At 36.7% G+C, this 14,099-nt stretch overlaps 1 protein-coding gene across 6 annotated transcripts in view; it reads left to right on the top strand.

The window, feature by feature from the left end:
* The first annotated feature begins 801 nt into the window (after positions 1–801).
* The window catches only part of lgi3 (leucine-rich repeat LGI family, member 3), a 38,990-nt gene continuing 25,692 nt past the window's right edge, over positions 802–14,099 (top strand). For 2 of the 6 annotated variants that reach the window (XM_073909815.1, XM_073909812.1), the window contains exons 1-5: positions 802–864; positions 1,091–1,116; positions 2,682–2,722; positions 2,798–2,926; positions 7,210–7,461. In XM_073909815.1, the coding sequence (XP_073765916.1) occupies positions 2,919–2,926; positions 7,210–7,461 (260 nt within the window). In that variant the 5' untranslated portion in view covers positions 802–864; positions 1,091–1,116; positions 2,682–2,722; positions 2,798–2,918. 6 annotated transcript variants of the gene reach the window in all.

Here is a 14,099-nt window from a genome sequence, read left to right as displayed (position 1 = left end):
ACAAATTCTCCATTTAGAAGCACCCTCATGGCTTTTGCTAAGACTCTAGCGCCCCCTTGTGTTCACAAATCATAACATTTGACCACTGAAAGTTAGCTAATGTAGTATAATAAAGCAGACGTGCACTGTTAAGGTGAAAAAAATAATAATATATGGACTGATATATTTGTGCAAACTAAGAAATATTCAAGTATACGAAGATCGCCAGGGCCTAACATTTATATAAGTTTATTCAAACGTTCATTGCATCTTTTAAGCAAGCATTACACCACCTTAACGCCAGCTTTATTACTATTTTTAATAGCACATACACTCAAACCAGAGGGACAAACATGTGCAAAGTTTAATAAACCAAATAATTTTTGGGCAGAGATTAATTTTTGCATAAATATTACTCAGCCGAGTCTAATAGCTTAAATGTAAACACTAAACGCCCCGCTTTTGTTTAACCCACCCCCAATTTTTCCGCACGTGCTCTCTGATTCGTTACTTAAATTGAATGAAGTAACTTTCAGCCAATTGCAAAGTGAATCAAGACCGCCTGGCTGCCCACTTCCCAGGGTGCGAATTACAGGGGTGTTTGGGCGGGATTGTCCCTCCTAATTAACGTTTGATGCCCCTGAAGGACATCAAAACAAGACAGAGTCTGGCCTTAAAATTGTGTGAAATAGCTTGCTCTGATCTGTATTTTAAAATAATAACAATTTTAATTATTAATTAAATAACGAATGATATAAATATATATTTGACCACCCCTATAACGGTTCATACTATTGTGAATCCAATCAGTTTATGCGCTACAATATTTGTTCGTCATGAGTCTGACTGAAACAAACTGCCATCAAAAGAAAGAAATTTACACAGGTAAACAACTTTGTAGTGTGTAAATAAACTAAATTTAAAGATAAATAATTATTCTCTTTAAATCTCTTCAATAAAACTGACGGTATGACCATCTTGCGTTAAACTATTTCCGTTTATGTCGTATTTTTAAAGCGATAAAATATTGGAAAAATGCTGATTAATTGCAAAAGTAATGCTGTTAATTAAGGCAACCATCGCTTTAATGTTTTCTCAAACATTTCTACAGGTGTGAGCAGATTGCAGATCTGAACTGTAAGTCCTAACGGTTCAGTGTTTGTGAAACGAGGTCAGCAGTTATTCCGCATCCCTGCAGCTCTGCAGTGTCCTGATAATATATCTGCTCTGCTCTGCTATTGTTATTAGATCACACATTTAACATAAAAAACATCATAAACATTATTATCATAAAAATATAACAATGACACCATCACAAAACTGCTGAATTGATTACCATGTATATAAGGTGTTCTATGTGTAATCTATTGTAATGTTTTTCTGAGTGGTTACTAGGTGGTAAAGCACCAGAGTCAGTAAAGACCACCCGCAAGTATCTAAAAATAATTACTACTAAAAATACTATAGTAATTTATAGTAAATACTGTGGTATTTCTTTAAACTATCCTATAGTAAAATACTTAAATTAATAATTTGTGGTAATTTTATAGTGGCTAACTATAGTATATCACAGGGTATATTATCAGGTTTATATTATCAGGGTCTTAAATCTCAAAAGCAAACCTTAAAAAGTCTTAAGTTTACTAAAATATAGTGTTTTAGGTCTTAAATCGTTTTTAAACAAGTCTTAATTGTCCTTTGTTCATGCATTGCTACCAAATCTGGCCAAAACCCATACAATCACCAACAATCCATCTTAATAAAACTTCAAACTTTTTTTTCAAAAGGTGAATTTACCTTTATTTATCATAATGGTTTACACATTTTCCTTACAATAACATTTGTTCCATGTATTTACTGCTGAGAACACCGACCTGGACAGATTGGTGTGCATACATTTAGTTTATTATAGTTTTTAAACATTTGTTCATTTAAAAAATATATATATATATTTTAAAGAACATTTATGTTGGGGAAAAAAAGTGTATAGATACAAGAAGAGCTTGCTTGTTTTTACACAATATTTAAAATATTTTGCTATGAAATATCTAATATATATATATATATATATATATAATTATTATTATTATTTTATTATTTATTATTGTATTATTAAATGTATTAAATAATAACTTTTGATAGGGCAAATTAAAATCTCTTCCATCTGGGTCATTTGAAAAATTCCTTAGCCTTTAGCCCTTTATGAGTCTAAAATTTCATTCATAATGGTCTTAAAACGTCTTTAAAAGTCTTAAATTTAACTGTAAAACCTGCAGAAATGCTGATTATGCTTCACCACAGTTTGCAGTAATAATAAAAACTAAATAATACTACAGAATTTATTACAGCTCATCAGTTCATGACAGTTACTACTTCAGCATGTTAAAGCATCAATTAACGTGTTAAAAATACTACAAAACATACAGTTTAATACACTTTACTTTAGTATGGTTCAAAAAACAGTAGTATTTTTTCATATGTGTCAGTAATACAGATGGTTGTTTTGAAGGAATACTTTATATATATATATATATATATATATATATATATATATATATATATATATATATATATATATATATATATATATGTATATGTATATATATATGTATATATATATATTCAATGTGGTCTATCATGTACATCGGTGCGTTTAAACATCTGAATATGTTTATACTGTATGTGTAAATTATACCAAACAGGTGGGTTTACTGAACAGATGCAAACTCAACAGGAATTCCAGGTGAGTAAACTTGAACTAGTAACAGTTCGAGATATAACAGATGAGTATAACTGAAGAAATTTCTTTTACACTCAGGCATGTGGGACGAGTACTGGTCGATGGTTTCCAGCAGCTGGTTTATGGGAATGATGACATTAGATACGTTTTGAGCACATGCGCAGAGAAACAAGAGGAGAGATCGTGATGATTCAATCAGATGATTGGGTGAGTGCTGTATTACTGTAGATACCAGACAAAGTGATGCACTGGATGTTTAAAGTCCTGTGAGAGAAAGTTTTGAGTCTTTTTATTGGAATTTATGACCATTCTTCTAGAAAACATTTGCGAGGTCATGGATTGTTGTTAGATTGAAAGCATGGCTCAGAGTCTCCACTCTTAATTCATCCTAAAGGTGATCAGTCGTGTTGAGGTGCAGGCCAATCCAGTTCCTCCACACTATGTCTTTACGTGAATTATGAAAAAAAATGAATCCCCCTTCCAACAAACTACAAAATACAGCAAAACCTGTTATCGGTGATTGGAAGGAGTGTCGCAAAACCTTTTGAAAAAATAATGTAATTCTGCGAGGATCACCAAATAATTGCTGCCATTGTGACAGTTTAAACCCCCCTCAATAAATGAAACTTAAAGTCTGCGTAAACCAGAAGTTGCTGAGGCTTTTACAGGGTTCAACGCTAAGGATTTTTTCTACTGGTCCAATTGGGCAAGTGGTTCAGATTTTTACTTGCCCTGCCAAAGTTTTTACTTAATTTTTTTGTTGCGATGTTCGCACGTAAATGTCTGCTTCCAAGATGTTAGAAACAGACATTTTCTTTTAGCCTTATAATTTGATGTTGCTGCCATGTTGCTGTTTCTTTGCTGTACTGGTTGTTACCAGGTTACTGAAAAAAATAGCATGCTCAAAACATCAAATCAGATAAGAGGAACCAGAAAGCAATATGGTGTTTACGACATCACAGAGAAGGTAGTGTTTAAAGACTTAAAAGCACAAACTTAAAATGCACGCAATTGAAAAATAGTCGAAGACAAATTAAATGTTAGTGACAAGGCAGCACTGTCCCAATCGGGCCAGTAATGATCCTGTCTACTGTCCCAAGCGTCTCTCTTGCTGGCGCTGGGCCACCGGGCAGTCCTTATTGTTGAGCCCTGTTTTAGTTTGTAGATGCACTTCCAACTAATAGGAATATTGAATAGGGGGCGGGGCTTTCTTTTTGCATCATCATTCACTCATAGCAAACTAACAGTAAGAGGGGCGTGGTTAAGAGTACTGTGGCTAAACCATCAAACTGACATCATCATAGAAGGAGTCAATCCAAACTCGGAAGCAGATGTTCAGACTTTGATTGAACATTACCAAATAATGTTGTCAAACGAGTTCGGTACCAGTTGATACTGAAATTTTAAAAGCGTTAATTTCATGCGAACATTTGAGCGCTGTTGACATGTTCTTAAACACTGCTGATTGGTCATTGTGCTCAACAGCAAGGATTGTGTTTGGCCGTGAAGGTCATCAGTCCACCACTCTTTACTAAGGATGTCCCGATCAGGTTTTTTTTGCCCTAGAGTCATTTGATTTTGAGTATCTACCGATACCGAAATCTGATCCGATACTTCTATAATGCATAAAAAAAAGAATAAAAAAGAACAAAGAAACAGATCCAGCATGTTCCTTATTTTTCAACCCAAGCTCATTCTGAAAACGTAGTCCAGTGGACGTTTCTGGAGGCCATGAAATACGTCCCGGGAGGTACGTATGGCTGCATTTCATTTTTTTAAGCGAACGCTACGGGGCGGTGTGACGCCGTTCACTTTCGCGCTTGCCGGCTGACCGCTTACCTCCGTGCGGAGGGCTCTCCCGCTGCAGTCAGTTTGTACGGTCAGCTCATCGTGTGCGTCGGCGGACTTCAGATGCAGAGAGGAGGAGTTGACAAAGGCGTCCGGGTTCGAGTCCGGGAAACCAGGTAAGACAAAAACAGAATCCAAAAAATAAAGCGAACGAGTTCATAATAGGGTGAGAACATGGTGAAATCGGAAAACGTGGTAAAAAAAAAAAAAAAACAGACGAGGGTTTTTCTTTTTCTAGACGGCTTTTCTAAATTGTTGCTCGGGTTTAGGGAAGTGAGTGGGCGGGTGGGTCAATTTGTAAAACTGGTTGGGTTCAGGGAAGGAGGAGGGTGGGACAGCCGATTGGCCGGTCGCGCAGTCAATCATTCGGTCAGTCAGAAAGCGGCCTCTGGTAGGTTGACGCGAGAACAGCGCTGGCGCCAACGGCACTCGCGAGAGACGTTCGAGATATGAAAAAGCGCACACAGCGGCCTCTCGCGGATTCGCGAAAACAAAAACTGCACAAATACGTACCTCCCGGGACGTATTTCGTGATCTCCAGAAACGTCCGCTGGACTACGTTTTCAGAATGAGCCTGGGTTGTTATTTTTTTTTTTAATTCACCTTATTTTAATATTCAACAACTCTGTTAACAAACAGAGCACTTCTGTGAGGGAGCTTGAACAATCAAGTAATAAATAACATCAACTCCTCACTTTTGGACCTTAGTGCAACAGTAAATATAAAAAATAAAGTTCTACAAAGTGTCACTGGTGTTATTGGATGGTAAACTACTCATCTGTAAAGTGTGAGTAAATATATTAGTTAAGTGTTAGTTATTAGCTTAAGTGTGTTATGGGGACGGTATTCTAAAGTTGCAACTATTGCAACTTTAGAATAACATCACAATAACATATAAACACTATTAACTCATACTTAACAAGTCTTTATTAAGTATTTAGTAACAGCTTGTTCATGATCTCTTAATAATTTATTAGGTATAGTTATAAATCATTAAAATACAGTTAAGAAGTCATTTAGAACTTGTTAACTATCAGCTTCTAAGTTATCTATTGGCCATCTATAAGGCACAGTTATAAATAATTAACAAGCTATTAACTTTTATTTAACAAGTCATTTACAACCCATTAACTAACAGTTTGTTAATGGTCTATTAACTAGGTATAACAGATAGTTATTCTAAAGTGTTATAGATTTTTTTTTCAACACATTTCTAAACATAATAGTTTTAAAAACCTATTTCTAATAACTGATTTATTTTATCTTTGTTATGATGACTGTAAATAATATTTGACTAGATATTCTTCAAGACACTTCTATACAGCTTAAAGTGACATTTAAAGGTTTAACTAGGTTAATTAGGTTAACTAGGCAGGTTAGGGTTATTAGGCAAGTTATTGTATCACAGTGGTTTGTTCTGTAGACCATCGAAAAAAAAGGGGCTTAAAGGGGCGAATAATTTTGAACTTAAAATGTTTTTTTAAAAATTAAAAACTGCTTTTATTCTAGCCGAAATAAAACAAATAAGACTTTCTCCAGAAGAAAAAACATTATCAGACATACTGTGAAAATGCCCTTGCTCTGTTAAACATCATTTGGGAGATATTTAAAAAAGAAAAAAAAAATCAAAGGGGGGCTAATAATTCTGACTTCAACTGCATATACGTATATATTCGAGTCCTGATCGGGTCTGGAACTGCGTGATCGGGCCCGATTTCCGATCACATGATCGGATCTAGACATCCCTACTCTTTACCGGTGTTCACCAAGTGCAAACACAGATAATCAGATGACACTGGAGAGTTTTAAAGTTCTAGACTTTGTTTCAAATGAGCCGAGACCTCTTTATTCAGGTTGTCTCGAAACGATTGTTTTGGCGTGGATCTGAGTGCGATTGCGGGTTTCACCTATGCCCAAACCAACTGAGCTAAGGGGGAAACGCACCAGGTTCTAAAACAAATGTGTAGGTATAAAAGCACCCTTAAACACTCTTAAATGTTAGCGGAAAGTGGAGGTTTTTAAAATTTCAATACTGATTGGTACCGAACTCAATACTTTTGCCAACACTATTACCAAAACAACGTGCGCTAGCAAAACAAACATAGTCAGTTTTGATTTCCCTCAGACTTTCAATCTGAGCTCAAAGCAATGGAGCAACAAGGTTATAGCAGGTCTCTAGTTTAAACTTTGGTGTAACCGAACCCAATCTTAACCCTTATAGATGCAGAACACATATTTATTACTGGTTTTCATGTAATCAAGAGGCTTGCCTTGCAGTACGTTATTTAGTGCAACCTCCGCTGACCCGTAGCCTCTTCATCTTACTCCAGTCCCACTCTGTTTCCTTCTGCTGCTGTAGAGTTGGTCTGTGCGATTGTTAATAATTCAGCGTTGAGGCTGAGAGTGTGCGGAGCTGACACACTCCTGCAGTCTGTGCTCTGACAGCTGCACCGCTGAGAGAGAAAGAGAGAGAGAGAGAGACTGCGGAGAACACTGAGAAAACCCAATACACACTCACTCACACACACAGGGAACACCAGTCACTCTTATCAGCGTCCGGCTCCTATTCACTCCAGGATCTTCTGCTATTGAGGTTTGCTTGATAAGGATTGGATACTAAACAGCCTTGTTCAACCGTGTAGATTGAAACAACTCCAGCAGGAGACGAGAAGAAGCTGGAAGATGGTGGAAGCGAGGCCCAGACGGACTCTACGATGGCCAGATTGGAGGTGGTCTGTTTGCGTGCTGCTCTTCTGTATGTTTGGGACGGCACCGGGCCGCAAAGCCCCTAAAAGCCCACGGTGTCCAGCCACCTGCTCCTGTACTAAAGACAGCGCCTTCTGCGTGGACACCAAAGTCATTCCTAAGAGCTTCCCGACGGGAATCATCTCTCTGTGAGTACTCGAAATACCTTTTTGGATTTTTTTTAAAGTTAGATATGTCTGCTGTCAGGGCAGCACGGTGGTGCACGATTGCCTGACAGCAAGAGGGTCGCTGGTTCGAGCCTCAGCTGGGTAAGTTGGCATTTCTGTGTGAAGTTTGCATGTTCTCCCCGTGTTCGCGTGGGTTTGCTCCGGGTGCTCCGTAGTGTATGTTTCCCAGTGATGGGTTGCGGCTGGAAGGGCATCCGCTGCGTAAAACATATGCTGGATAAGTTGGCGGTTCATTCCCCGGTGGCGACCCCAGATTAATAAAGGGACTAAGCCGAAAAGAAAATGAATGCATGAGTAAATGCCCATAAAACATTTTCTCAGCAGCATGAATTATTTATGGATAAGGAGACTGTTGTACATCACCTGTCAATGGACTTGGGGTGTCATTTTTAAAAGAATTTTGACAAAAAATGTAACATATTTTATAATAAGTTTTAATTGAGTGTTTGTTAAAGGGATAGTTCACACAAAAATTCAAATGTTCTCACTTTTTACTCACCCTCGATTGGTTTCAATCCTTTAGATTTTGACCATTGACTTCAATCCGGGCTCATTGTGAAAACGTAGCCCCGCGGACGTTTCTGCGGACTGCGATTTACGTCCTGGGAGGTACGTATTCGAGCGTTTTTTTGTTTTCGTGGATCCGCAAGAGGCCGCTGTGCGCGCTTTTTTGCGTCTCGGGCGCCTCTCGGGAACCTGCGGCGTTCGCGCCCGCGCCGTTCTTGTCCGCGCCGTTCTCGCACGAAAAGCTGCCGGATCGAAAAAAAAAAAAAACCAAAAGCCCTCGTCTTCGATTTCGACCGCGTTTTCGGATCACGCCGCGTTCTCGCCCTTATTTTTCACATTCCGTTTTTCGTCTTACCTGATTTCCGGAACCTGCTGTTCCCCGGACTCGATCCCGGTCGTCGTCCACCACGGCCGGCTCCGGCTCCTCCTCCGGGGCCTCCCCTCCGCTGACGCAACTCTGTGAGCTAAGCGGACAAACTGGTTGCATCGGGAAAGCCCTCCACTCGGAGGCGAGCCGTCGGCCGGCGAGCTCGAAGAGGAGGGGCGGAGCGGCGCCACACCGCCCCGCAGCATTCGCTCGAAAAAACCAAACGCGGCCTTTACGTACATCCGGCCACGTAAATCGCTGTCTCCAGAAATGTCCGCGGGGCTATGTTTCCAGAATGAGCTTGGGTTGATTGACTTCCATAGTAGGAAAAACAAATACTATGGAAGTCAATGGTTACAGGTTTCTAACTTTCTTCTAAATATCTTGGATGAAAGAAAGTCAGTCAGGTTTGGAACAAGTAAATGATAACATAGGTTTCATATTTGGGTGAACTATCCCTTTAAATTAAAGTCAATGGGTCCTATCATACAGCCGGTGCAATAAGGCACAAGAAGTGTTTGTCGCGACATCTTGCTATTTTCAGACCAGCACAACGCTAATTTTCCTGTTTTGCGTCATGTTGTTTAAATAGCTAAATACACTTGCGCCACTTTGTGGACTCATGGGTGTTACTGTCTAGAAAGTTTTGTTGGCGCGTTGCTATTATGAGGAACTAAAATAGACTGTGCAATAGACCAACTAAAAGGTCTAAAGTACAGCTCAGAGGACGTTAGTTATGCGCCTTAAACACATACACATTGCTTAATACACACAGGATGTACAGCAATACACAAATATCTTTACATATGAAAACAATTAATGGATTAAAATGTTACAAATATGATTATTTTCTACATAAATATAAAAACCACTGCCTCCAAGCCTTCCTCATCTGAGGGTGCTTTTTCAGTTTCTTCATGACAATTTACATTTGTATATTATTATTATTATTATTATTATTATTATTATTTATATGCATATTTATATTTGTTTTATTAAAAACAAGCGTAGATTTGTCCATCTGTCAGGTTTCAGACCATATGGAGCATAAGAACAGGGCGCGTGTTTGGATATAACTCAGTTTTTTGACCACACTTCATTATTATTCTTCATTTATTTGTTTGCTGGAAATTACAACTGAATTTAGAAATAGTTTTAAAACAAATCTTTGCGCTTAACAAACAAAAATATTTATGTAGGCTAATAGTTGTGTTCAGCCGAGTGTGTACTACACCATTTCCTTATCCACAAGAGAAAGTAAAGAGGCCGAATGGAGGAGGCTCGTTCTTTATCCTCGCACTACAGAAGCTCTGTTTAACTGTTTTCTCACTAGTGAAGCGTTCAGTTTCTCCACTTACAGAGTCCGCCATGTAAGTAGCAAATGCACAATGGCACGACGCAACTGACTCAACTGAATTTGAGATGTGATTCTGATTGGTGTATGCTCAAAACACTAAATTAAAAAACTAATTAAGAGAATAAGCACAACCCTGTTAGACCATGCGCTGCAGCGCAAAGTGTATTTTTTCATCCTTAAAATAGCAAAAGTGGATTTGGACAAGCCCTTAATGCTTTTGCGCCATGTGCTTTAGACATAGTGCCTAGATCGTTAAAATACAACCCAATCTTTCAATATTTACAAATCAGTCCCTACATGATTTTGTTAGTCCAATGGTATTGTGAAAAAAATAATGAGTAAAACACAATAAATTAAGCAAATAATGCCATAAGTTTTGACAAAAGCCAACACAAAATCAATTATATTAGTCCGCAAATATATAAAAAAAATGTCCCTGCGAAATCCTGGAGGGACTGACAAATACATTTAAAGCAAAAGTTGTGTTTGGTAATATTATGTAATGGGCTTGAGTTAACAATAACTAACAGTGCCGAGTAGTATTATTATTTTTAAGATTAATAAACATACTGTAACAAATACTTTATTATTGTTAGTGCATTTTAGTTGTTTCTTTGACTAATGTATAACAATTAGACCATATTTAAAAGTGTTAAATTATTACAATACAGTCATATCACAGTCTATAATATGTCTAAATATAAACTAAATATATATAATATAGTCTGAACCGATGGATAGATGGATTGTGTTTTTTATAAAATTAGTGATCATGTTCATTCATTCATTTTCCTTCAACCTATTCTCTATTTGAGAGGTCACCACAGCGGAATGAACCGACAAACTTATCTAGCACATGTTTTACGCAGCGAATGCCCTTCCAGCTGCAACCCAGTACTGGGAAACACCCATACACTTTCACAATCACACACATACACTACAGACAATTTAGTTTATCAATTCACCTAAACCGCATGTGTTTGGACTGTGGTGGAAACCTGATGGAAACCCACGCCAACACAGGGAGAACATGCAAACTCCACACAGAAACGCCAACTGGCCCAACTGTGACTCAAACCAGCGACCGTATTGATGTGAGGTGGCAATGCTAACCACGGAGCCACCGTGCTGCCCTTTAGTGATTACATAAAGTGCTTGATATCAGCCTGTATTTTCCATACTGATTTTGTTATTCTTTGATTATTTTTATTTCATGACATCTTCAGCTTTTTATTGAGGGAAAGGGAACTTATTAGTGAACACTCATATACAATTCATCAGTTGTACTGTATGGCTTGAGAAGACTTGAATTTACAGGGTGTTTCGGGTGAACTATTTCTTTAAACTGAGCAGGCATAAGAACCAAACGTCAGCTGAAAGAAGAGGAGGTGAAGTCTTTATGCTGCTCTTTTTTTCCCAGAAACAAGTACGCTTACGTCTGCTGAAGAGACATAACCGCTGAAACCTCAATTACCATCCTTTATCTCTCTGTGGGAGAATATTATTGCATTTAATTCATTAGCTGCTCCAATATTTGTCCATGGTAATCTGTATTATTATATACTATGTAGTGTAATATTAAATGTCTACACAAAAATTTTAATGAAAAATTATATTACACAACTGATGTTTAACAGAAAGAACACAAATTTTTAACAATAGTTTTAATAACTAATTTCTAATAATTGTTTTGAAATGTTTTACTATGATGACAGCACATAATGTTTCACTAGTTATTGTGCAAGATACTAGTATTCAGCTTAAAGTGACATTTAAAGGCTTAACTATGTAGGTTAAGTTAATTAGGCAAGTCATTGGACAACAGTGGTTAATTTTTTTTTTTTTGTTAAAATAGAAAATATAAAGTCCGAGCAGACTAAAAAGTATTACATTTCTCAATAAAAAGGTGCTGTTGACTTGAAAATTTTCCCAAATGTTGGTAACAACCAAAGACATATATATATGCAAAGAAAACAAATCTAATTAGTTTGCAAATTAAGATAAAATAAAATGGCGCTGGGAAAAAAGTATTGAACACATGAAGAAAGGGAGGTGTAGTCCGGAAGTAAAGGCCCAGACTGCAGCTGAAATCTCTCAGTAATTCTTCAGTGTAAATGAATATCAGCTGCTTCAGACCAACCTCTACATCAGCAGGAGGATGAAGATGAAACCAGGGTGGACATTTAAGCTAGACAATAATCCAAAACACAGCCAAGGAATCTCTCAGATGCTTTCAGAGAAAGAAAATCAAGCTGTAGAATGGCCCAGCCAATCACCTGACCTGAATCCAATAGAGAATACAAAATAAAGCTCAGATTTGACAGACGAGAGCCACAGAACCATCAAGATTTTGACACTCTGTTGAAGTCTGTGAAAAACTCACACATGAGCAATGCATGAGGCTTCATTCTCCATATGAGAACGTCTTTAAGCTGCCATCGCCAAAAAAGACTTTTAAATAAAGTAATAAAAACATTTCAATAGTTCAGTACTTTGCCATTTTGTCCTTCATTATTGTTTTTTTTTTTAACAAATAATTAATTTTTTAGAATTTATTTTGTTTTGTTTTATTTTTATGTTTGTGTTGTTTGGGTTTTACCAAAATCTGCTTTAATTCAATGTCATCAGCACCTTTAGACATATTATTCCCAGCAAAAAAACATGACGTGTTCAGTACTTATTTCCCCCGCTGTATATTGATAATATTTTAGATAATCTAAAAGAAATCAAAAAACAAAAAAAAATTTTGAAGAAGAAAACATAATAAAAATGCTGTAAAAATTACCTTTCTCTCTTAAACATCACTTGGTAAATATAAAAAAAAATTAAATAAGGTTAATAAATTTGTCTTCAACTGTAAGTTCTGAAGAAGGCTAGCTGTTTTAGTTTTTCTATGTAAGCCGACTAACGTAGAAATCTGCACTCGGATGTTGCCCTTATTCTCAGACTGAGAATATACTGTAAAAGTGAAGCAAGAACTGTGTCCTACTTTCCAATAATTAAATCCTTTCAGGTGTGAGGAGCAACTGTCTAAAATAAAAGGCCAAAGATAACCGCTTAAACTTAGATTCAAATTACTTTGAAAAAATACTCTGGGAAAAGAGGTGCTTCTGTTGGTCTATACATTAAAAGTCAAGTGTTATATTTGTAGTCATTCAAAGATCCTAAATCTAAAGTAATACATCTCTAATAGGACAGCGTAAAAAGCGATTAGTTGACTTTACTTTAAAAAGTGAGTAAGCTTGTTTTTACAGGGATTAGTTGGCTCTACTTAAAAAAGTGAGTAAACATGTTGTTTTTAGAGTAATTAGTTGACTTTATTTTAAAAAGTGAGAAAACCTGTTGCTTTTAAAGCGTTTAGTTGACTTTACTTTAAAAAAGTGAGAAAACCTGTTGCTTATAAAGCGATTAGTTGACTTTACTTTAAAAAAAGTTAGTAAACCTGTTGCTTATAAAGCGATTAGTTGACTTTACTTTAAAAAAGTTAGTAAACCTGTTGCTTATAAAGCGATTAGTTGACTTTACTTTAAAAAAAGTTAGTAAACCTGTTGCTTATAAAGCTTTTAGTTGACTTTACTTTAAAAAAGTGAGAAAACCTGTTGCTTATAAAGCGATTAGTTGACTTTACTTTAAAAAAAGTTAGTAAACCTGTTGCTTATAAAGCGATTAGTTGACTTTACTTTAAAAAGTTAGTAAACCTGTTGCTTATAAAGCGATTAGTTGACTTTTAATTTAAACATTGAATAAACCTGTTGCTACTTGTAAAAAGTAAAACCCGTTGCTGTAAAAGCAAGTAGTGATTCCCAGTACTAGGTTGTGGCTGGATAGGCATCTGCTGTGTTAAACATACTGAAATAGTTTGCACTTTATTCCCCTGTTGCGACTTCTGAAACAGAAACCAAGCCGAAGGAAAATTAATAAATGAACAACTGCATTGGAAAATTCAGATATGGTCATGAGAATTTGGTTTCTGAAAAACAGTCAGTGGGTTGACCAATCACAAAAGACTGGGCTTTATCTAACCAATGCGAGACCTTTAGATGGATGTAAAACTATTGTTGAAGACATCCGAAACAAAATTAGAAATCGTTCACTTTTTATTCCATCTTGCTGTAAAACTAGAAAGAAAACACTAATATATTTATAGTGAGGTAACTATAGTGACCGCAGTAAGCACATACTTGATGGTGGCACCTTTTAAAGGGATCGTTCACACAAAAATGAACATTGTCATCATTTACTAATCCTTCACTTGTTCCAAAATTGAGTTTATTCTGTTAAACACAAAGGAAGATATTCTGAAGAATGCTGGAAAAAAACAACCATTGACTTCTACAGTATTTTTTGCTCCTACTATAGATGTCAATG

This window comes from Danio rerio, chromosome 8, assembly GCF_049306965.1.
Source record: "Danio rerio strain Tuebingen ecotype United States chromosome 8, GRCz12tu, whole genome shotgun sequence".
NCBI lineage: Eukaryota > Metazoa > Chordata > Actinopteri > Cypriniformes > Danionidae > Danio > Danio rerio.
This window is presented reverse-complemented; position numbering and strand designations above follow the sequence as displayed.